At 34.9% G+C, this 25,364-nt stretch overlaps 2 protein-coding genes across 2 annotated transcripts; both read right to left on the reverse strand.

Annotated features, from left to right (window-relative positions):
* Window positions 1-1,322: 1,322 nt before the first annotated feature.
* Window positions 1,323-9,064, reverse strand: LOC125649182 (uncharacterized). The gene is made up of 9 exons (XM_048876465.2): window positions 8,819-9,064; window positions 6,873-6,993; window positions 6,377-6,477; window positions 6,153-6,294; window positions 5,911-6,005; window positions 4,581-4,686; window positions 3,782-3,863; window positions 2,392-2,593; window positions 1,323-2,030 (listed from the first exon to the last, which is right to left on the reverse strand). The coding sequence occupies exons 1-9, from the start codon at window positions 8,957-8,959 to the stop codon at window positions 1,923-1,925; spliced, it is 1,098 nt and encodes a 365-aa protein (XP_048732422.2). The 5' UTR covers window positions 8,960-9,064; the 3' UTR covers window positions 1,323-1,922.
* Window positions 9,065-17,086: 8,022 nt separating this feature from the next.
* LOC125649179 (uncharacterized) lies at window positions 17,087-24,782 on the reverse strand. Its single transcript, XM_048876460.2, has 10 exons — window positions 24,635-24,782; window positions 24,156-24,381; window positions 22,883-23,000; window positions 21,444-21,544; window positions 20,705-20,846; window positions 20,450-20,544; window positions 18,618-18,723; window positions 18,313-18,394; window positions 17,996-18,197; window positions 17,087-17,440 (listed from the first exon to the last, which is right to left on the reverse strand). Exons 2-10 carry the CDS (start codon window positions 24,336-24,338, stop codon window positions 17,321-17,323), a joined length of 1,149 nt encoding a protein of 382 aa, XP_048732417.1. The 5' UTR covers window positions 24,339-24,381; window positions 24,635-24,782; the 3' UTR covers window positions 17,087-17,320.
* Between the last annotated feature and the right edge of the window lie 582 nt (window positions 24,783-25,364).

Below are 25,364 nucleotides of genomic sequence, written 5' to 3' on the forward strand. Positions count from 1 at the left end.
AGCATCAAATCGTCATATATAAAGCACAACTCTGTATTTATAGGGACAGCATCAAATCGTCATATATAAAGCACAACTCTGTATTTATAGGGACAGCATCAAATCGTCATATATAAAGCACAACTCTGTATTTATAGGGACAGCATCAAATCGTCATATATAAAGCACAACTCTGTATTTATAGGGACAGCATCAAATCGTCATATATAAAGCACAACTCTGTATTTATAGGGACAGCATCAAATCGTCATATATAAAGCACAACTCTGTATTTATAGGGACAGCATCAAATCGTCATATATAAAGCACAACTCTGTATTTATAGGGACAGCATCAAATCGTCATATATAAAGCACAACTCTGTATTTATAGGGACAGCATCAAATCGTCATATATAAAGCACAACTCTGTATTTATAGGGACAGCATCAAATCGTCATATATAAAGCACAACTCTGTATTTATAGGGACAGCATCAAATCGTCATATATAAAGCACAACTCTGTATTTATAGGGACAGCATCAAATCGTCATATATAAAGCACAACTCTGTATTTATAGGGACAGCATCAAATCGTCATATATAAAGCACAACTCTGTATTTATAGGGACAGCATCAAATCGTCATATATAAAGCACAACTCTGTATTTATAGGGACAGCATCAAATCGTCATATAAACTGAATATCGCGTTACAGTTCATACCCTCGTGTATTTTCAAAACTTTAAATCTATTTCTTATATTTACAAACTACTATTTTTGCAGTTACAACGCAACGCCTACCGCGACACGGGACCTCCGTTTTAGTATATAAGATCATCATCCTATCTGAAAGATCCGTGATTTTCACTAGGAATAATCACTGTAGGACTTAAACCTATGTTTATCGCCCTCAGTGTGACGTCATGCCGGGATTGAATCCGGGATTATCCTCCTAAGAAGCAAACGCTCTAGCCCCTAATGGTGTGTTTTATAATATATGAGTAATGAATGAGCTTGTCAACAATTCCTCCACTAATTGTAATTTGTGTGTAAATATAAGTAACGAGTCTACCTTCTCTACAATCAACACAATGGATAAACGGACAACTGAATGACAAAATCTATTTCAATACTTCTTGAAATTAAACCTAACACGTTAGAATATCTACGTGCGTTTTCACTACTGTTACAAGATGGCTGCACCATTTCCAAGAATGGGCGGGGTGGTGTTACACACGTAACTACAATTTCGCTGGTCACGGGTTTACTTTCCTTTCGCTGGTCACGTGTTTACTTTCCTTTTTCCTTTTCTGATTGGCGAATAAAGTATCACACACAAAATCAATGAATTATTTATTTATTATTTCAACAATATGAAAAGAACAAAATTCTGCTGAAGCCGTCAGAAAGTGGATGCCCTGCTTCTCCATGATTGTTTGGTTTATTTATACATGTATAATATATTTATGAGAGTCCGGCAACATGTACGTGTATGACATATATAACATTCGACTGTAATGATGGCTATTCATTTAATCATATTTCAATTTTATATCTGTGTGTGTGTGTGTCACTGTGTAGCAATATAATAGGAAGCGGCCGCAGGACAAACCTATACAAGCCTTCTCCTGGGGTTCAAAGACTCTCAAGTACATCTTATAAATATACGTTCACTTAGCTGCAATTAACGATATCATTGCATATACAGGCATATATAAAGATATCCGTAATAAGTGATTATATAATTATTTATGATTAACATGTAATTATAAAAGGATTAGATGTAACTGTATATTGATTTTCAGAAAATAGATAAAAAAAATTAAAAGTGTTACCGGTTTGCTTCCATTCCTGATTTTTTTTTTATGTAAGTATGTACATATTGAAACAGCTCTGTATTAACACTATAACATTTTGGTGCCATTACACCTGATCAGCATCTACATAACGTCCTTCCAAGCTTCGTCCGTGTGTCTATTAGAGTGGACTAATTCCCACTTCCGTATCCAAGGGCCAGAAATCCTGGTATCAAAATCATTATCGTTCCTCTGAAAAAGTATACCATATAAACAACTCAATATCTGTACTATATTGTTGGAGTCTATTTGCGCTTCTTTGCAAGATTGGTAAACTCTAAACTGAAAATATAGTATCATATTGTTGGATCCATTCAAAGGCTTGTGATCTTCCGCCTCCAGCTATTTCATTGGTTGAGTGACAGGTAAAGTCACGTGACTAATAGGAAAGCTGAAGCACAGATATTTGGATCAATATGGGTCAGTTTAAAATAACTCAGATTTTTCGTAAAGTTTGCGATATTCGACGAAATATCGAGCGATGGACAGCTTCGTGAAATCATGAGTTTACAAATGAAATGCTTCCGGCTGATAAAAGAATATATATTCTTACATCTATAATGTTTCCTTCTTTGTCCCGTTTGATTTTCAGCCTTTCCACTGAGTTAAACATGCTCCAGTCAATTTTCATTTCTGGTTCCTTGGAGGAACGTAGAATCACGTCATCCTTTAGACCATGCATGCCATTCGGGAGACCTGTTTTCTTGAACCGGAAATCGACACTCCATCGGATTCCATTAGAATAATTTTCAAGGCTAAATTCAAAATCAAGTATCAAAAATCAATTCTAATTGTGTGTACTTGTAGTTGCATATGTTCATATATGCATATCATTTATTTTATTTACTGTAAACCAACTTTTATTCACGTGTGAGAAATTTTCGCGAGGTTCGCGAGAACCTCATCATCGTGAATATTTCTTGTCGCGAACCAGTCCTTTAATGTCTGTTAAATGTTCAAGATACTGTTGGTCGTAAAAATTAGTAGCCGTGAACCAGTTTATCACAGGTTAAGCGCGAAATAAAGTCGTCACGAATAAAAGTTGGTTTACAGTATTCATTTATTTTTTATCGATAATTGAATTTTTCAGAGGAAATATCGCCATCGATATATAGTGACTCAGTAGATAAAATTCCTTGTGCTATATACCAGGGATACGTCACATTACTTACTGTTACAAAATCAAGAAAGTTTAATATTAATAATAAACTCGTATACATGTGGGCGCAGTATCTTATTAGGTTTGTTACTGACTGTCTATAGAAATTTCATCGAGTTGTTAAAATCCATAGACGGCATGGCTAAATGTCGGGTTGTTAAAATCCATAGATGGCGAGGCGAAGACCTGTAGACTGCAATATTGATCGACAAGATTTACAATTTAGTTTTTATTTAAGGTTTTATAAATGAATAAGAAATGGTAAATTCAATGTTCAACAACTTCATCAGTTGTAAGTGTTAAATGTTATAAACATTGAAATGACGGTTCGGACGCCATGTTGCCGTCTTCTCTGTCTAAAGAGTTTTAGACGTCAATCACATGGTGCGTTTTATCCAATGACCAAACATCATTCTAGGCCGAGGAAGATGTTCACGAGTCTCTTGCAGCAGATACAGAACTGCTATTTCTAAACATACATTTCGAAGTTTACTGGTCAGTGACTTTGAAATCAAAACCATTTAAAATGTTTTAAAATCTGGGAATAAGACATGTCAAAAGGGTCCACAGACAAATAAAGATGTATTTTATAATATTATCAAGAACGATTACTAAAGCGCAAAAATGAAATCGGGTTTTAAATTAAACATTGGAAAAGATAAAAACAAAATTTTCAATCTCTATAGATTTAAAAGAATATACTGGGTTTTTACGGTGATGTATTGAGAATAAAATAAATTTTTGAATAGTCAATATGTAGTGCCTGATATATAGTGTCACCAACCTTCGGTGTGGCAAAAAGTTGCTGAATACCAATATTCCGCCATATGGCACAGGACAAATCTTCGCGTCTTTCACGTCAACACCTGTATCAAATAAAATATCTCGATCGATTAAGTGTATTTTAACGTGTATTGTCATCATGAAAAAAATGAAGATAATGAACAGTGGTTAATCTTTTAAACCCTATAAATAATACACCTGGAAACACTCGTAAAGGAGGAGTCAGCACCCCCTCTTGACCCGTCACACCGGCCATGAGTCCTACATGTTGATCAGGTAAACGGAATAATCCGTAGTTAAACCGAAGACAGCATTTAACCCAATGACAAGTTGTATTTAGATCATTATAACAACCATAGAATTTGCAAAATGCTGACCATAAACAAGACAGTTGAAACCTCTGTAACATCAACTCATTTGTCAGTGACCTGCCTCGATTCAAAAATTGATCAAACGCAGAACATGCTCGCGAGTATTGAATCAGTTGAGAAACATAAACACCATATGCAGGTGATAATGGAATATTGCTACATAATGTGGGAAGTTAACGATGCAGAAGCAAGTCGTCGTTTGTCATAAAGTTGAGTTGTTAGTTTGCTGTTAACATATATGTTTAATAAAATATCGAAATATGAAGGAAATGTGTTAGCCCCTGTGGTGTCCTTTATTAGAGTTCACTGGGATATATCAAACCGACATACGATTGAAAACGGGTATTGTTAATAGACTGTTTGATTACATTTTCAAAAACATTCTTGCATTCCGAGAAGATACGTTTAATGTATTAGAGTTCTACATACCAAGGTTATTTTTCATTTCCTCTTCCGGTAAATTAACGTACCACGTGTCACCAACACAACTGTAATGACGTCCAACTTTGCCTTTTAAATGGCCACGCGGAAGAATCTGAAATTACAATGGAAAACCAAAGCATGCTTAAGGTAGCTCATTACACCAAAATTTTATTTAATGGCTCGTTAAAACACATCCTATAAAATATGATTTCACCATCGAAAAAGTGATACAAGCTCTCAATTATTTTATATGAATTTTTTGTGATTTTTCTCGGAATGATAAAAAAGGTGTTTTGTTTGCAAATAAGAGATTCTAGAGTCCAAATTTCGCTGTGATTCGGTGCATGATATGAATATCTAATAAAACATATCTAAAATATTCAAATATAAACGTTCTAATTTTTTTGAAAAAAATATTTATGAAAATTGAAAACGTTATTTCTTGATATATTTCAAATCTACGGATAAAATCTTCTAAAAACATGTCAGTTAGAAAAGAGAAATATCGAAGAAATATATTTTAAAAAGAAATTGAAACGAGATGACCAAATGTCAAATATTATCACTATATTCAAATGAGAGAGAAAAGTACCGATCCCGATCAAAATTGATAGAAATTACTGAAAATAAACATGTTGTTATTTGTATGCACTTTTCATCAAGGATAAATTCACTTGATTTGTAAACCATTTTACATCAAAGTAATGTAGTTTCCTGATTACAATGTTCTCTATGACTACTTTTTTATAATTCCGATCAGGCTTGATTCAAATTTGAAAAATCGTAATATTTCTGAATTTTGACCATTTCATTTCAATTTTGTTTAAAATATATTTTTCTGATATATCTTTTTTCTAATTGACATGGTTTTTTTAAAAGATTTTATCCGTAGATTTAAAAAATATTAGCGTAAATAACGTTTTCAATTTTCATAAATATTTTTTTATCAAAAAAAATTAGAACTCCTATCTGAGTCGTTCAGGCATGTTTCCAAAATTATATATATTAAACGAAACACCATTTTCATTATTCTGAAATAAATCACAAAAATTCATATAAAATACTTGACAGCTTGTATCACTCTTTCGGTGGTGAACTCATACTTCATAAGAGGTGTTTTAACGAATCATTAAATAAAATTTTAGTGTAATGAGCTACCTTAAAATCATGATGTTCTACATAACAGTAATTAAAAGTAAAACCAGATATCTTGAATGTAACGGTATCACCTGATATTCAATGTATTAATGTATAGTAAATATATAGTGATCCTTTTCTCATGTCGTAGACCCATTGTGGCCCCCAGTGATTTTACAATTTCATGTATGAATTCTACCTGCATGCAACCATTCTGTTCATTTGAATCAACAAATGGTATCCACACCGTCACCACGAGGGTTTGGTAAGCGTCCACACTCTGATAACCTAAATCTGAAATTCAAACGGAAACCAAGAACGTCTAGGTACCGGTATGTACTGAAGACACTAGTCATTATTGAACTGTACCTTACAAAATGTTCGTTTGCAATTCAAAAAGGTTCTAACTAACGTATTTTATTCATTTATTCAATAAATTACCTTGATGCCAAGGCACTGTTGCAGCTTCCGTTTTAGGTATCTTACAGCGCAGACTCCAATCTGGCATTCCAGCTATATCCGGTCCAATGATCTGCTCCATCAGATTCAACAACCGCTCATTTCCCCAAATTTTCATGAAAGCCTGCATCAATATGAAAGATGTGAATGATTTAGAGAGCATTTCTGAGGTAAAACTGGTATAGCGAGACTCATTATGAATATACCTCAGGAAGTTTCCCAGTCTTGTGAAGCACTATGTTAGCGCCTGGGAATTCTTCGTCTAGTTTTGTAAGCCTTTCGAAGACCCCACAATCTTCATGTAAACCTGTTTTTTGGGAGACAACATAAATTGTTGAATATTGTTGATTAAGGAGTATTACATTGTGATGGAAGAAAAGTATGAGATAATGCGTCATAAACTTAAAAGGTAAACATAAAAAATACATTTTTATTGAATAAATATAAATTTATTTCAGATTGTGAGGAAAAGCCCCTACCGGACTCAAACTCATGATTTGCAGATTGTTAGAACGCTCTCATTTACTGAGAAGTCATGGGTAGTCTAGTCAAGCCATCTATTTATTCATTCGTTTTCTTCTCCTCCTCCTCCTCCTCCTCCTCATCATCATCATCATCATCATTTTCATCACCATTAGCCTTCTTTTGTTTAATTCACTTCGTCAAACACTAATAATTACTACGCAATCTTTTTTCACTCACTTTTGATTTTCCCGCCTTTGTAAAGTTTCTGAGCCAACTCGTCTACCAATGTACTAATAGCCTCCCTGCATGGATCGAGCTCCGAGGACGGATCAAAAAATTTATCCAGTTGGAAATAACCCTAAAACGATAAGACACTGCTTGTCATTTAGATATTTAATCTGGTCTGAAGACCCACAGAACACTGAACTGTAGGTAAACAGATGCACTCCAAGTTCAAATCCGTCGTCAATTTTATTTCGAATACTCCCTATACACTACTTGACCAAAGTTAACTAATGTACAACTGGAATGACCTAAAGTGATGAATTTGTATACAGATAATACGATTGGATATCAGGGCCGTAAATTAACCTTCAATTTGGAGGAGGCAGGAAATTAGGCGGGGGTCTAGGGGCCGCCCAGGCCCCCAGACGCTGAGCACATTTTGTGCACACTGAACACGTTTCGTGCAAAATCCTTGATTCTAGGGCCTTCTAAGATGTTACTTGACTAACTCATTCTAAAAGAAAGATTTGGAATGCTTTTTAAGGGAGGTATCATGTTCTTAGTTATTGGAAACAACATAAATTCTAATGAACTTTAAATTTTAAATTTTTTTGGCTCAAAAGTTGGAGGAGGCAGCTGCCTCCTCCTCCTCCATGTAATTTACGGCCCTGGGATATACTTTTACAGATAAAGATAAAAAAAAACCTAAAATGTTTACATTAATAATTACTATTCATAATGAAGTGTCCGGGGGGGGGGGGGGGGGGGGCAGGGATGACATAGCGACACACTAAGAACATCCTTACCTCGTTTATATTCCAGCGCTCCATCAATTGAATAGCGAGAGAGAATAAGGATTGAAAACAAGTTTTTTAGGAATTATGAGAGAGTGGATTGTATAACTCTCAAGACGTGCACTTAAATATTATCCCTAGGACCCCTTACGTATCTTGTTGGGGGTATTTCTTTTTTTAATTTTATCTATTTAATTTTTTAGTGCAGTCTGCTCGGTCAAAATGCGTACATGCACAGAGAGATTCCAATAGACAACCAAATCTACATCACTCGTTCTCATACGCGAAAGCTTTATTTCTGTGTAATTTTGTGTATTCGAAAATAAATTCTTGTGAACATTTTCTTAAGGAGGTATGCTACACCAGAGAAATTTGATATGGATGAAAAAGTGGAGGATATGTGCAACAATATTTTAAAATTGAAAACTTTCAAATTCACTTTATTTAGTCAAAAAATGCAGTTTTAGTTGAAAGCAATTTGAGAAAAATTTAAAAACCCTCCTGGACTCGAACACGCGATCTACAGTTCAGCAGTCGACGTGCTTTTTTTTTTTATAATCTTTTTCGACGTGCTAACCTACTGAGCTACTCAGCTAGGCAAAAAAATTGGAAATGAATAGACATATATTGCTAATATTTATACTTTCATCCATGTTTTAAAAGGAAGTCAGCCATTATGACGACGTAGAATACCTCCTTAAAGGGGCATTAGCCGTGAAAGTGATGGCAACCAATTTTTTCTCAAAATGTCTCAATGGAATAGAAATATATATATAATAATGACCAATAAAATATTTATTGGTTCAAAAACAAGAGAAACCTAATAAAACTTCGTTAGATAACCTATTCAGTTTCATGTAAAGAAATATATAAGGAAGAATTATTGTCTTGCAACACAAAAATTATTTAATCACCAAAAATAACATTTTCTGAGCCTGTTTGGAGGTTAAATAGGGTTTGAAATAATTAAATGCTGGTATTATTACTGAAATATATAATATAGAGCAATCTTCGTTGAATTAAATTCTTGGTGACAAAATGATAGCTAATGCTCCTTTATATCAATGTAATGTCAACCAAATTAAACTCGAGTGATTAAGTGGCGAGTTGAAAACTCAGCTTTTTCTACTCCGTCATGCCGACAAACGACTTCGTATTTCTCACCTCTTCGAAGTACTGTCTGATAAGATTTTCCGGGACCTGTCCCGGCTTTAGTGTCGTCGGTTGTGGTGGCATGGCCCGGATGTCCACTATCTCAGGGTGTTCCTCATCCGTGTATCCTGGAGCCATTTTCCTGGGGTCCATTTTAGTTAACTCTTAACACAATTATTACTATGTCAAACGCTGTCTGCAGATAAACATTATCTGTATTTGTTGAAGGTCAGAGATGTTGGCGTATTGTAAAATATAGTACCATTTCTTTTTAAATAGAGTTGTGGGAGGTTGGGTTTTTTGGTTGTTTTTTTTTTTATCTTTGTTTTTTTTTTTTTTTTTTTTTGTTTTTTTTTTGTTGGGTTTTATGTTTACCTTTTCTGATAATTGTATACATGAAGAACATAACAAGATACCCATGGACCACACGGTTCACCTGAGTCACCTTGACCTTGCTGTTGTTCAACTATTGTGATTTTAGAAGGTTTTTCTTCAATCCCATAAAAAAATTCAAAGGGTCCCGACATAACTGAACATGAATTCACCCAAAATGGGGATGCCTCAACACCACTATGACTAACATGATGTTGCTGCTCTGGGAGTAAAGCCATGTAAATTGTGGTATGAAATGAAAAGTTTTACCATAAGAAATATACATACAAAATATAAAAGTTCAACCTCAAATACTTAAGGTAACTCCATACTTGCAGTTTTATCTGATACAAGTTTAAAAATTGTATTTATTTCCATTCATTTGAGTTAAAACTAACAAATTATCAAATAAAATACATAGGTCATCACGCTTTTTAAGATGCGAGACGTACATAAACAGAATCATATATCACCGTCAGAAAATTGGAATATTCCTTAAACAGCGTTATCAAAATGTCATATAAACTGGTTATGACGATATAATAGCATTCATAACAATTTCATGAAACGTATCTTCACAAAAATATACAAAATGTCTGTAAAAATAAAGGAAATCTATCATATAATAGACTTCATGGAGAAATCAATAAAAACAGAGTTATTGCCCTTGGATTCAATATTTTGAAACTTATCATTGAGTATTCATCAATAACTTAGACTTTTGAAATAGTTTATTTTTAACAAGAATTTTTACAATACCTATCAGAAAAGACCCCAACAAAATTTATGTTCCTATCATGCATAAATTTAAATAAATCATTGATTTTGCAAAATCTGATGACATCACAGGAGGGTGGAATTACTTTAAGTAGATATTGAATAGGTGAGATTTTTAAAAAGTAGTTCATATATACTCCAAGGTCAAACACTGTGGTATCACAAGGTTTGACCGTAAAGAATCTACATACAAATTATAAAAGCCCATCCTTAAATAGTTCAGTCAGGAGATATTCAATAGGTTACGTTTTCTTAAAAGTTGGTTTGACTACAAGGTCAAATATCATATTATAATGAAAAGACCTTGCAATAAGAAATCTGATTACAAAATATGAAAGTTCTATCTTATATAGTTCAGGAGATATTGAATAAGCCAGATTTTTAAAAGTAGGTCAAACTTCGAGGTCAGAAGGTCAAGCACCATGGTATCACATGAAAGGTCCTGCCATAAAGAATCTATATATAACATCATACAGCCCTGCCTTAAATAGTTTAGGAATTATTTAATACTACTACGTTACATTTTCTTAAAAGTAGGTCAAGGTCCAAGATTTAGGTCACAAAGTAAAGAAACACTCTACTATAAAAAGATTTTGTCACGAGAAATGTATGTATGACATATGAGAGTCTTATCGCTCATTATTTCAAAGTTAAGAGTCAGATTGAAGTTTCAGACAGACATAGCTCGACCATAGTATCAGGGATATTTTAAAAGCTTAAAATCATTTTTCAATATCGCCAGCGCAGTATGTTTATGAAAGTCTCCATAAAATGCGATAGATACCAGTGTAACTATAGAGATGAAGACGAGGTCACTGTTATCTGTGTGAGTACAACAAATATCATGTAACTATAGAGATGAAGATGAGGTCACTGTTATCTGTGTGTGTACAACAAATATCATGTAACCATAGTGATGAAGACGAGGTCACTGTTATCTGTGTGTGTACAACAAATATCATGTAACCATAGAGATGAAGACGAGGTCACTGTTATCTGTGTGTGTACAACAAATATCATGTAACCATAGTGATGAAGATGAGGTCGCTGTTATCTGTGTGTGTACAACAAATATTATGTAACCATAGTGATGAAGACGAGGTCACTGTTATCTGTGTGTGTACAACAAATATCATCTAACCATAGTGATGAAGATGAGGTCACTGTTATCTGTGTGTGTACAACAAATATCATGTAACCATAGTGATGAAGACGAGGTCACTGTTATCTGTGTACAACAAATATCATGTAACTATGGTGATGAAGACGAGGTCACTGTTATCTGTGTGTGTACAACAAATATCATGTAACCATAGTGATGAAGACGAGGTCACTGTTATCTGTGTACAACTAATATCATGTAACTATGGTGATGAAGACGAGGTCACTGTTATCTGTGTGTGTACAACAAATATCATGTAACTATGGTGATGAAGACGAGGTCACTGTTATCTGTGTGTGTACAACAAATATCATGTAACCATAGTGATAAAGACGAGGTCACTGTTATCTGTGTGTACAACAAATATCATGTAACTATAGAGATGAAGACGAGGTCACTGTTATCTGTGTATACAACTAATATCATGTAACCATAGTGATGAAGACGAGGTCACTGTTATCTGTGTGAGTACAACAAATATCATGTAACCATAGTGATGAAGACGAGGTCACTGTTATCTGTGTACAACAAATATCATGTAACTATAGAGATGAAGACGAGGTCACTGTTATCTGTGTGAGTACAACAAATATCATGTAACTATAGAGATGAAGACGAGGTCACTGTTATCTGTGTGAGTACAACTAATATCATGTAACTATGGTGATGAAGACGAGGTCACTGTTATCTGTGTACAACAAATATCATGTAACTATAGAGATGAAGACGAGGTCACTGTTATCTGTGTACAACAAATATCATGTAACCATAGTGATGAAGACGAGGTCACTGTTATCTGTGTGTGTACAACAAATATCATGTAACTATAGAGATGAAGACGAGGTCACTGTTATCTGTGTACAACAAATATCATGTAACCATAGTGATGAAGACGAGGTAACTGTTATCTGTGTATACAACAAATATCATGTAACTATAGAGATGAAGACGAGGTCACTGTTATCTGTGTACAACAAATATCATGTAACCATAGTGATGAAGACGAGGTAACTGTTATCTGTGTGTACAACAAATATCATGTAACTATAGAGATGAAGACGAGGTCACTGTTATCTATGAGGCGCCGTTTTAATATTTTTGAAGTATTTTCTGATATCAAAAAATCATTTTTTGATATCAAAAAGTATATTTTTTGATATCAGAAAATCATTTTTTGATATCAGAAATTCGAATTCTTGATATCAAATAATAAAAGTCATTTTCTGATATCAAAATTATATTATTTGATATCAAAAAATGATTTTCTGATATCAAAAAATCATTTTCTGATATCAAAAAATACATCATATTTTCTGATATCAAAAACTATATTTTTTGATATCAGAAATTCACATTCTTGATATCAAAAATATAAGAAATTTTCTGATATCAAAAATTCGAATTCCTGATATCAAAAAATCATTTTCTGATATCAAAAAATCGATTTTCTGATATCAAAAAATCATTTTCTGATATCAGGAATTCAAACTGATTTCTTGATATCACAAAATACATTTTCTGATATCAGAAAATAAAGGAAAATGGCGAAAAATCTTTACATAAATAATGAATACTCCCTTGACCCATAGAAAATCGCTGAACTAGGCCTACAGTCTACAGTGTCCGATTTGCTTTCTAAAATTCGTTGATATTTCAGATTCTTTGAAGATTTTTTTTTAACGATAGAAGGAATTTTATAAGGTTCTTGATAATTCTGGACATAATCAAGTTCGGGTTACTTTCTGCATCCGGAGTTTTGGCGGTAGTCTATCTATTTTGCTCTCCTCGTTTGTCATTGAATTAACAATCAGGGAAAGAGTTCATATATATATATATATATATATATATAAAGTCAAAAAATAAAATCCAATACTCAAACTTTTATCTATAGCGCTTTCGCCCTGCGGGCTCGTCAGTAGTATATATAGTTAATGCAAATGTAATGAATATCAACCCTTTTTACCGTTAATCTTATTTATGATGACTTATTTTCTTGAAATCCTTCTATAACATCAGTATATGTGATTTGAAAAATGGCGGATAATGGGACTACTGAGCATGACATGTTAAGGAACATTCAACAAGCCATCATGACTGGTAGCCGTTGTTTTGTACAGTGCGTCTCCATGATCATCATTCTCCACGGGTCTCGTTTGCACATCTTCAGGATCGACCCCGTTCACTTCATAGCGAATTGCGGACAAAGCAGTGCTGACCATTGTAGATATGGAAGAATTTGCCATAATGAATTAGATCTAGATTCACCATTTATTCCTCACGTGCATACAAGGTTCTCAACTTCAGGCGGGAAGCTGAAGGTTGCATCACGGGGAGCATTCATCAGGTCGATCGTAGTTTTATATGAGTCTTATTTTCTGATATCAAAAAATCGATTTTCTGATATCAAGAAATCTAATTCTTGATATCAAAAAATTCAATTTTTGATAACAAAAATTCGATTTCTTGATATCAGAAAATGATGATTTTTTGATATCAAGAATTTGATTTTATGATATCAGATAATCAACCTTATTTTCTGAAATCAAGAATTCGATTTTTTGATATCAGAAAATCATTTTTGATATCAGGAATTCGAATTCTTGATATCAGAAAATTATTTTTTGATATCAAAAAATCTATTTTTGATATCAAGAATTATTTTTTGATATCAAGAATTATTTTTTTATATCAGGAATTGGAATTATTGATATCAATAATTCTTTTTTTGATATCAGAAAATACCTCAAAAATATTAAAACGGCACCTCATAGTTATCTGTGTACAACAAATATCATGTAACCATAGTGATGAAGACGAGGTAACTGTTATCTGTGTATACAACAAATATCATGTAACTATAGAGATGAAGACGAGGTCACTGTTATCTGTGTGAGTACAAGAAATATCATGTAACCATAGTGATGAAGACGAGGACACTGATATCTGTGAAATTAAATGACAATAGAAACTTGTCTGAATCACGTGGTTACAGATAAATGAAATCAGTGAAAAGTTGGCCTAAGAATATCAATTCAAATAACACTGAAGGGTTTTTTTTTTTTATAGAAGATGTTAATAACGGGTAAAAATTCTTGTTTTCAGTATGAACGCACTTATCTATGCTATTGCCTAATCTCATGTATATATATTTATATGTAAATCAAAATGTGAACTGAATTAGCAAATGTATAATTTTACAATCTATTTTCCATATTTAATATTTTTCCCTTTCTTTTTATCAAAGAAATTTGAGTTTCTCTCCAATGTACCGAGGTATTTTGAGGATGTCGGTTCTTTGGCTGATCTTTCTTCAGCGGAACGTTTTCAACAAGGTGTCCATTGAATCTAAGAATTGTAGACCCCTCTTCACTCCCACTAAGACTCGGCATTTGGTTGGTTGGTTGTGTATTCTATATCGTCCCACTCGAAAAATTTTCATTCATATGGAGACGTTACCATTGCCGGTGAAGGGCTGCAAAATTCAAGCTATGCTCGGCGCTTACGGCCTTTGAGCAGGAAGGGGTCTTTATCGTGCCAAACCTGCTGTGACACGGAGCCTCGGGTTTTCGTGTGTGTGTGTGTGTGTGTGTGTGTGTGTGTGTGTGTGTGTGTGTGTGTGTGTGTGTGTGTGTTGTTTTTTTGGCGGTTTCGTCCGAAGGATCGCCCCATTTAGTCACTTCTTATGACAAGCAATGGGTACTGAGGACCTATTCTAACCCGAATCCCCACGAGACCTCAGCACTTGGTGAGGTCCGAACAGAGTGCTGTCATCTTCTTCTCCATCAATAACCTCGTCTCTAGAATCTATTGCTTCTTTTGCAATTGTTTGCTTTGTCCATTGATAGTACCAATTTGTATATGCTAGTAACAATTTGTTTATTGTTAGTAATAATTTGTCTATTGATAGTATTAATTTTGTCCACGGCTAGTGATAATTTGTCCACTGCTAATTATTATTTACCCATAGCTAGTGATAATATGTTAATTGCTAATGATAGTTTGTTTATTGCTAGTTATAGTTTAATAATAAGGACCTTCTCAACAGATGCCAGCAAGAGGACATGGCCACAATCATTAGACAATGACGCTGGGGATGGATTGGGCATGTCTTCAGAAAGGGACCGGACAGCGTCACCAAGACTGCCCTCTTCTGGACACCCGAGGGAAAACGAAAGGAAGGCCAAAAGTCGCGTGACGGAGGACAAAGGAGGCAGAAATAAAACAATTAAAGGAAAGTTGGAACACACTCAAGAAGAAGGCGACAGAATGACAGGAATGGAGAATCCCTACAGGCCAAAGGCGAAACGGGCAGTAAGTAAGAAAGTTATATTTGTCCTTTGCTAGTAATAGTTTGTCTATGGTTACTAATAATTTGTCCATTGCTAGTATAAATAGTTTCTCTATTGCTACTAATAATTTGTCCATTGCTAGTAATACGATAGTAATATCGTAATAGTTTGTGTATTGCTACTAATGATTTGTCCATTGCTAGTAATAGTTTGTCTATTGCAATTAATAATTTGTCTATTGCTACAAATGTAGTAATAGTTTCTCCATTGCTAATATAAAGGAGTTACGAGTTTGACCACTGTCTGTTATCTTCACCTTTTCTAGTAATAAGTTGGCCATCGCTAGTAAGAATTTGTCGATTGCTAATAATGTTCCATTGCTAATAACAAATTGGTCATTGCTAGTAATAATTTATCTATTGCTAGTAATAAATTGTTTTCGTATTGTCAATAATAATTTATCTATTTCTAGTAATAATTTGTCTACTTCTAGTAATAATTTGTCAATAACACATTAATGCGCTGAGTCTCTATTTCCAATTCCCTGTCTCACTTTCTTCGTTGTTAGCCGATTTTCAAACAATAAGTTACATCAAAGTACAAGAGACTGAGATACAAGTGTATCAGAGTAATTTAAGGTTAATAAATAAAAACAAATTCAACCAAGTTGTTAACGTGACTTTTCCAATCTGATTTCTGACAATCTTTCCAAGTTCTTAGCATGGAAAGAAGAGTGCAGTTCAATTTTTCTGAAATTCCATTTCCCATTGGGTGAAATGGTGTAGTTCTTGATTTGAAGATGCCTAAATTAAACACAATTCTTTGATGATATTGCTACAAAAATATTGTACCTTGGTCTAAATGAAGTTGTTCTGGGATTCTGTAGAGTAAGATCCCGTGGTGAGCCGAGTTAGGATAGGTCCTCCGAACCACCTACTTGTTGTAAGAGGCGACTAAATGGGGCAAACAGCGGGTGTGGCACGATAAAGCTCCCTGCACAATAGCCCTAAGCGCCGAGCATAGACCTAAATTTTGCAGTCCTTCATTGGCAAAAGTGACGTCTCCATGGGTAAAAGATTCTCGAGCGCGGGATGTTAAATAATATACAACCAACCTTTACCAACATTGTAAATTTGATGATCCCAGGGATCGCCTCTTTCGACAAGCAAGGGTTACTGAGGACCTATTCTAACCCGGGTCCCCACGGGGATTAAGGACTACCTGCTCTTTCTAAATATCCATTTAGTTTCAATTTAGTATCAATAGCACTAAAGAAGTTGGTATTTAAATGTTTTACACATATACCAAGTTTGATCCCGCCCTGAGGTCAGAACGTCCATTCCGGGTATCATGAAATATACAATTTTGGTAGAGACCTTCCCACTCTACATCACTATGTACAATGTAATTTAGTTTTTCTTACACATATGAGGTTGTAGAGAAGAATTTTGAGAATTGATTAATTTTTGGCAGTTTTTGTCCCGCCCCCAGATGCAAGGAGTCCTGAAATGTAGAATTTAGGTCCGCCTTGTCGCAAAGATGCTTTATACCAAATTTGAAAAGTGGAATGGTAGTTATCAAGAAGTTAAAATTGTTCAATTGTTAACGGCGGACGACAACCAATTGCAACAAGTCACCTTAGTTTACTCAGATGACCTAAAAATATTCATCCAATACATGTGCAGTAATAAGGTATTTTATTCCTGATAATCAGTACAAACATTAGAATTCATTCAGAACATTATTACGTCTTCACAAGACAAATAGTTTTTAAAAATGGAATGTGTAAATGAAAAAGCTCTTCATAAAATGCTTTTAAAAATAATGTCATCATATTAAATATACTTTAAAATCACATTTAAATCACAGCGAATTTCAATTTAAGATATTTTCTAAAATATCTGGAAATTTCTCTCAGCTCTTTGCTTTTTCCGTCTCTTGATGTTTTTTGACATGCGTATTAATGTGAGTTATCTCCCATTTTCTCATCCAAGGTCCCTGAACTGTTGTATCAAATTCTTGATCTTCTTTAACCTGAATAGTATAAATAACACGCAATATTATACATGTAAAAGTTCGCAACATTAAATAGGAAATAATAAGCAGTGTTTCTATCTATCTATATATACATGTATATAAAAGTTTAAGAAAAGATGAAGAAAACTATGACCCTGAATATACTAGTATTGTATCAGTACTACTATTCATGTATATACTATATAATAGTTTTAGTAAAGAAAAGGGAAATGGTGACCCTGTGTATATTATCATGCAGGCAAGCAGATAATATTTTCCTCAGCAAGTTTAAAATTCCTTTTCACACTGAAAACAACTGTGATGTCCTTAATTCACGATCGATTTTATGACGAATTTTTCAAATTTGAATTTCTCACCGTAAGGGAGAATAACATCATACTTGTAATTACGATTTGTAACGTCACGATAACGATTCCAGTTTACAACCTAATCAATATAAAACAGAATAGCAATAATTCCGTTTGCTTAATTTCTGAGAACTCGCAGGCTATCGAGAACCAATCTACTGAGTCTAACACAGCTTTAACTTGAATCGTTCCATGAAATACATACGCTGACAATATCGCTGACAGATTTCATCTGCAGCTCAGTCCTATTCACGGAATCAAACGTTTCCCAATCTATTTCCATGGTCGGATTTTCCTTAGTACGCATGATGACATCAGGTTTCAATCCAAACATCCCGTTGTTTTCGCCCGGAACTTTGAACCTCAGATCTACGCTCCAACGAATGTGGTCCGCCTTGTTGTCTAAACTATAGTGACGATATAATTGTTTCTAAAATTATTTTAATGTGTAGACGTCATTGTACTTGTTGAAAAATAATATTACATTGAATACTTGCTATCTTATGCTCTTATGGACAGTACCTTCGATGGGGAATGAAATTATTGAATAGCAGAAACCCTCCATATGGTATTTCACACACGACCGCATCCTTTGTTGAACACCCTTTGAAACACAAACATTAATTTACAATAGCTTTCTTAAACAGATAACATCCAATAATTTCTCTGTTTTCAAGAAATCATTCATGGGTATAGGGTAAACGCAGAGCAAATACACCAAGCATCTGCAGTGTATTAACTATTTCTGATCCTACTGTTCCACAATAACCAACTTTCTATGCTATATGTCTGCCAAAATATTGAAACAAACAGTACAGAAGTCTCACCCAGCCTCTTTTTCATCTCCTCTTCCTCCAACATGATGTACCACGTGTCCCCAGCACAGCACTGGTGAACCGCCACTTTTCCACTCAGATGACCTTTAGGTATGACCTTGTAAAATGCACATACACTGCATCGTCTCCTCATATCATAAATACATCCATATATTTATGCTTTACATAAAGCGTTTATCAATCATATGCATCATAAAAATGTTTGCTGTATTGAAATACTGAAGATTGATTTTACTTTTCAATAGATTCTCAGTGTTTTCCATTCATTTCATTTGAACAGGCCCATTTAGAATTGTAACAGGCCGGTGGGGGGGGGGGGTATGGGGATTCCCCCCATGAAATTTTGGAAAATTAAACGCAAAATCCTGCATTCTGAGGCATTTCAGGGGGCAAAATGACCCTTGTTCATATGCCACTTTTTAACCTACATTTTTAAATATATACCAAAGGGTTGAACATTTTTTCCTCGGACAAGTTAGCCACAGTGGTGTTAAATACACACCTTTCCGATGTTTTGACTGAAAATATTCCCAAAATCGATGCACTGTAAACTGTAATAATCTACAGAACAGAGTTCGCCGCCATCACGTCCAAAGGGACCCTACTAAACGCGCCTCTAATTTGAAGAGTGTCGTAATGGAAAGTTATGCGCTGCAAAGAGCGACAACTCGAATAGTTCTTTGTTACTTCCGATTTCAGATTTCGAAAGCAGCATTTCGAAAGCACGTTTTCAATTTTCTCTCCGACGTTTTGTAACCAGCACGACAAGAGCGACAATAAAAATATTCTGAAAACTCAACACCCACGTGGCACAAAATAAAACAATAGAAACTACCCACTACCCATAATAAATATTTTTTAACAGTCCAACCACGGACCAAATAAAATATGAAAAAATACGACCACCCACACAAAAAAATTTCATTTGCCGCCCGACCCCCCCATTTGATCATTTTTGGAACAGCCCTAATGTATTCGTTCGACGCTTCATTATTTTTCACTGCCATGTGCTTCTCACGCGCAAGGTGAGAGTTTAAAATATCGTCCAATCAAAATCGCCGTTTCAAAAAGCTCTCGATAAAAACATAAACAAGGAAGAAATATGAGATATTTATAGCCAACCAATTGCTACCGCATACTTTCTTTGCAAAGATCGATCGTGTAAATCAACATCACTGAAATTGACAACATATTATTTTTTGATTTTTTTTATATTTGAACCGGCCAGAAAATCGTTTGAAACGGTCAATTTGGCCGGCGGCCGGTTCTTAGGGAAAACACTGTTAGATGTTTTAGTTCATCCTTTCTGAACCAAAATGAAACAGGGCACCAAGCAGTCTTGCGCCAGCGTTTTCGTTTCATTTAAGATTCCTTACTTTAGATAATATGGCTTGACGTATAATAAATTAAATTCATACAGAACGGAACTCGTATCGTATTTCCAATTCACTCCTATATCTACAATTTAGCGGGACTCTCTCTCTCTCTCTCTCTCTCTCTCTCTCTCTCTCTCTCGTCATAATATGCAATATGACTATTACTAGCACTGTATGAAACAACCATGGGTGAATATTTATTGCTTTGGTGTATATGTAAATATTAAAAGAACAAAAAAAAAAAAGAAAAAAATAATGAAATATGTTTAAGGAATAGCATATATGTATATCTTTTATCTTTAAATGGTGATATTTTACGAAAACTGATGAAAATAAAGACACAGTACTCATGATATCTGGGACCGATCCTTTAAGCCCCTTGTTTTTCTAAAGACATGCATTGCACTACAATGAAATATCTCAATTCTATCAATATCTGTATATTACCTCCATACATCCGTTCTGTTTATTTGTGTTTACAAATGGGATCCAAACAGTCGGCATGAACACTTTATAAATGTCTGTAGACAAATATCCCGCATCTAAAATCAGAGAAAGTAATTCCAGATTCTGTGTAGCACTACAAAACAGATGGAGAATCCACGAAAAGATTCAGGCGTGGATCTGGAATTTTTTTATATCATTAATCATTATAACAGCACCCCCTCCCCTAAAAATATGTTCAAAGTAGATTAGTATTACCTTGATGCCACGGGACAGTCGTGGCCTCGTTGTGGGGCGTTTTGTCACGTAAATTCCAATTGGGCATACCAGCAATGTCTGGGCCAATCAGTTGTTCCATCAAATTTAGAAGCCTTTCGTTACCCCATAGATTTCTGAAGGACTGTTAGAAAATGTAATAACATTACTTTACAATTTAATGTGTGTTTTGAACTGTTTTCAGATGATAGTCTACTTCCGGTTATACGTATAGAATTTAATTTGAAAACAGGTGAACAAGTATGCAGTTTTTCTTCCATTTTAAGGTTTTTATTTACCTACATGAAATGACTAGTCTAGGTATCGTAAGTTCGAAGTCCGACCACGTTCACCTGTTATTTACAGAATGAGCCCGACCACGGTCACGTGTTGCAGTGTTATTTACAGAATGAGCCCGACCACGGTCACGTGTTGCAGTGTTATTTACAGAATGAGCTGACCACGGTCACGTGTTGTGGTGTTATTTACAAAATGATTCCGACCGCGGTCACGTGTTTTGGTGTTATTTACAGAATTAGCCCGACCACGGTCACGTGTTATGTTACGGTATTACAGAATGAGCCCAACCAAGGTCACGTGTTTTGGTGTTATCTACAGAATGATCCCGACCACGGTCACGTGTTATGTTACGGTATTACAGAATGAGCCCAACCAAGGTCACGTGTTACGGTGTTGTGCACATTCCATTGATGTGTCAATTTATGCAGCTGTATTTTCTTACCGGGGGTAAACGTCCGATTTTATGAAGAAGTATGACTGCTCCCGGCCACTCTTCGTCTATTTTAATCAAGCGATGGTCAAGGTCATACTCCTCGTACAGATCTAAAAATAAGTAATGATATAGAAGAGTTGTATAGGTGTTGGAATTTAATTTATTCAATGTATAACGACCATATGTCATATCTAGTAAGTGGATGGTGGGATTTTTGTAATCATGGTACCATTTTGAAGGGTTTGTCAAATAAAAATAATCCACGAAAGGAATTTTCAAAATTTTGATTACTGCTTCATCTATTTCACCTAGAATTTTACATTGAAGTATATGGGAAGAGCATGTTTTATTAAACTGTTTTTTTTAAAAAGAAATTCAGACGTCGCGCACGCTGTTGGTGTCAAAACGTATTTCATAGCATTACGGTAGCATTTATGTTGTTTTATATCAATAAAAACACTTTACTATACGAAAGTTGCATATCATTTTGACGACAATTTTACATTCTACCCATTCGATATCAATACATCTGATTAAGATGCGAATTATTAAAATGTATTAGCTTGGATATTTTGATATTTACGTAAATATTGCATGTAGACAGGTAACGACGGTGTCGCACATACTTTACCAAAATGTTAGTAGCTTTCTTCAAACTAGTGATACAAACATAAAATTTTGCAGAATAATTAAGATGGTGATGTTGATAATATAACTTATTAAAATTATCATGTCACCTAATATGTACGCTGTAGACGCTGATTCACAATGCAAGAATGGAGGTGTAGATAAGCCTTAACGTTAGGAAAACAGACCATGTCCATGACACATTTTGTAAGTACATTTGGATATTTGAGAGAATTTTGAATTATTTATTCAAAATGTGAATTAATATTTGGATATGTGATTTTAATATGAAAATTACTATACTTAAGAAACGGTGAATATTGTATTATAGGTGTTTGATATGTGGATTATTCATTGCGGTTATGCTCATTAGATTATGTGTCACAACGTCTCAAGTCACAATTTGAAAATGGCTGTTAATAGAGTTTTTTGGTTATATTGAGTTAACAGTCTGTGTTAAATAAAAACGATTTTCATACAAATATCTTGGTAGACAGTAACATACAATTTCTCCTTATGAAAATATGAAATAAAATTAAATCATTTTGAGCAAATTAGATTTTTCTTATTTTTACAAAGGGCATATAACTCTTCAAAAAATTCCATGTACAAAAAGGCCAGCTTCTAATCATTTACCAGTCATTGTGAATTTCATCTACTTCACTTTCATCATTATTTGACAATAAACATTTATTTTGATTTAAATTTTTCAAAATTGTTCATTATTCTTTCGTTAAACATAGAATATCTTAATTCATTGATAAATGCACGCTGTTGCCCTCCATAGGAAAAAGTGTCGTTTTAAACAGAAATAAACAAACTTTTAATTTTGCCGGCCTTGTACAACTTTATAGCCAGCTTGTCCACTTCGTCCTCCAGGTCGTCCCTACAGGCCTGGAGCTCGTCATCAGTGAAGAAATCTTTGATGATCAAGTAGCCCTGACAAAGAAAAGGTACCATTCTTCTTTACTAGTCTCCAGTAACAATCACATTTTTAATTTCTAAGATTTCGAAGTTTCCGGGGAAGGAGGAGGAGGGCCTTCGTCCGTCCGTGTCCCCCCCCCCACCCCACTGGACCCATGAGGTGGCGCCATTTCAGATCTCTCTACCTTCCTCCACCTCACCCCACTCCTTCACCTCACCCTACAGAACCTACTGCCTCCACCTCACCCTACAGAACCTACTGCCTCCACCTCACCCTACTCATTCATCTCAACCTGCTGCCTCAGCCCCTTCAAAATTACACTAGTTATCCCCTGGTGCTTTACTTTCATCTAATGAGAAAGACATTTGATTGTTAATATTTATATTTTTATGTATTGTTTTAAAATATAAACTAGATTTAAGTACCAAAATAGCATATGGTTGACCCATTCGTTACGTTAAACGGATCAGCCAATCCACCCTTTGACCTTGATGACGCTCCATATTTGGTAATTATTACACAGACAGGTGGTACTAAAAAACCGGACCGAACTGGTTTGCAACAAACATGCATGTCCATTTCAATAGAAATATAAGAGAAAAGATTCAGTAAATGTATATACATGTAGATCTACTAACAGTTTCAGATGATCTGTGACTATTCAAGTTCACTACTGGGAACTTTTTTGCATGTTTTTCGTGAGTTGTCTGCCTTTGACAAAAAACGTGAAGAGATTTTATCAATAAAAAAATCGCCCATTTTAGTGCAGGGACTTTCGCATGCCTTTGCAATTTTAATAAACGATGCAAACTGTCATCCTGGCGTATCGACAGAAATTTATATCAGATAGAATGGAGACAACGAATTTTGTTCATGTCTAGGCCTATCAAATACATTGATAATCTGTCTACAATATCATGTTGATAAGACACCCTTGTAGAGATAAAGTAATCATAAATTTGCTAAGCTTTTATCGCTTGGTTGAACCAGGATCATAGAGTATGTGCCAACGAATAATTGAATGTTTTCATGCAAAATTTCTGTACAGAATTTCTAAATACTAGTAGGTCATATCATTTGAATAATTTGCATTAAATGCGGAAAACCTGCACTTCCGCCATTGACTTTCACGCGTACCAAGCATTGTTTCCCCCCAACATGTATTGTACCTCTTCAAAATACTGGCGAATCAATTTCTCTGGCAGTTGTCCAGGTTTGAGCTCCTTGGGCTGTGCGGGCATTGCGCGGAGATCGCAAAGCTCTGGATATCCTTCGCCTGTGTAGCCTGGCCATCGAAAAGGGTCGTCCTCCAACCGTGCTTTTTTCGGTTTGTTGTCACCATTTTCTGTCATGTTTGTTGTTTTCTCGATCGATTAACTTGCACACGTGGTACACCTACAATTTACATCTAAATAATGAAGGTGGGTACTATAAATAACACGTTTAAATCGAAAGTGCGGCTGCTGTTTAAACCACATGGACGCAAGCGGCATGGACATTCTTCAAAATGTCAGCGATACATGTATGCAATATAACTCGCGACATCTGTAGGTCTAGCCATCTGAATAATACACAGGCACATTAAGATATAGGTACACTAACAAAAACTGAAGAAGTGAGTGAAAAATTAGTCTAATTTCTTGTTTACCTGAGCTGTTGAACACCGGAAGAGAGAGCACTGAAGCTTATCTGTGTCAATAAACACGTATACGTCATGTAGTCATATGCTAATGGCGTGTTGTAAAATACGGTTACGCTGAGTGGAACTTCTTTAAATCATCGCAAGTACGTATTTATGCGGCTGTACATTATTTCACCTGTTTTAACCAGAATTATTTGATTTTAAATCGGTATTTACAAACAACCGTCCCTCGGCCATTTCAAGTGACAGTCACGTGTCCAGTTCAGACCTAGTGGTCTTATCTGTGGAAAGCTGTGTATTTTGTTACTACAGTACTGTGCCATAAGTTTAAGAGAAATAAAAATATCAAATATCCCCTTAGTGTTTTGGGTAACAAACAGCTAAATGGTAAATATGTACTTATTAAAGTGCCAGTGGGCTATGAAAAGAGCCTGATGTATCACCTGTTGCCGGAACTTTTAAAGGGAAAGGAAACCGATATCATCACAGGTACCTGAAGTATGGATGCTACCACACCCCTCCCCACCCCCACCCAAAGGAGGTCCGACACAGAGTACGAATTTACAAAAGCTTACAAAAGCGTGAAACGATTAAATAAATCGAAAGAGGGGTAAGATAGACAGGGGATTCACACATTTCAAAGAAATTATTGCCACAAAAAAAGTTATCCCCCCCCAAGGGGGGGGGGGGGCATCCATACTTCAGGTACCTGTGACAACATGATTGTTTATATCAT

This window comes from Ostrea edulis, chromosome 5, assembly GCF_947568905.1.
Source record: "Ostrea edulis chromosome 5, xbOstEdul1.1, whole genome shotgun sequence".
NCBI classification, from domain to species: Eukaryota; Metazoa; Mollusca; class Bivalvia; order Ostreida; family Ostreidae; genus Ostrea; species Ostrea edulis.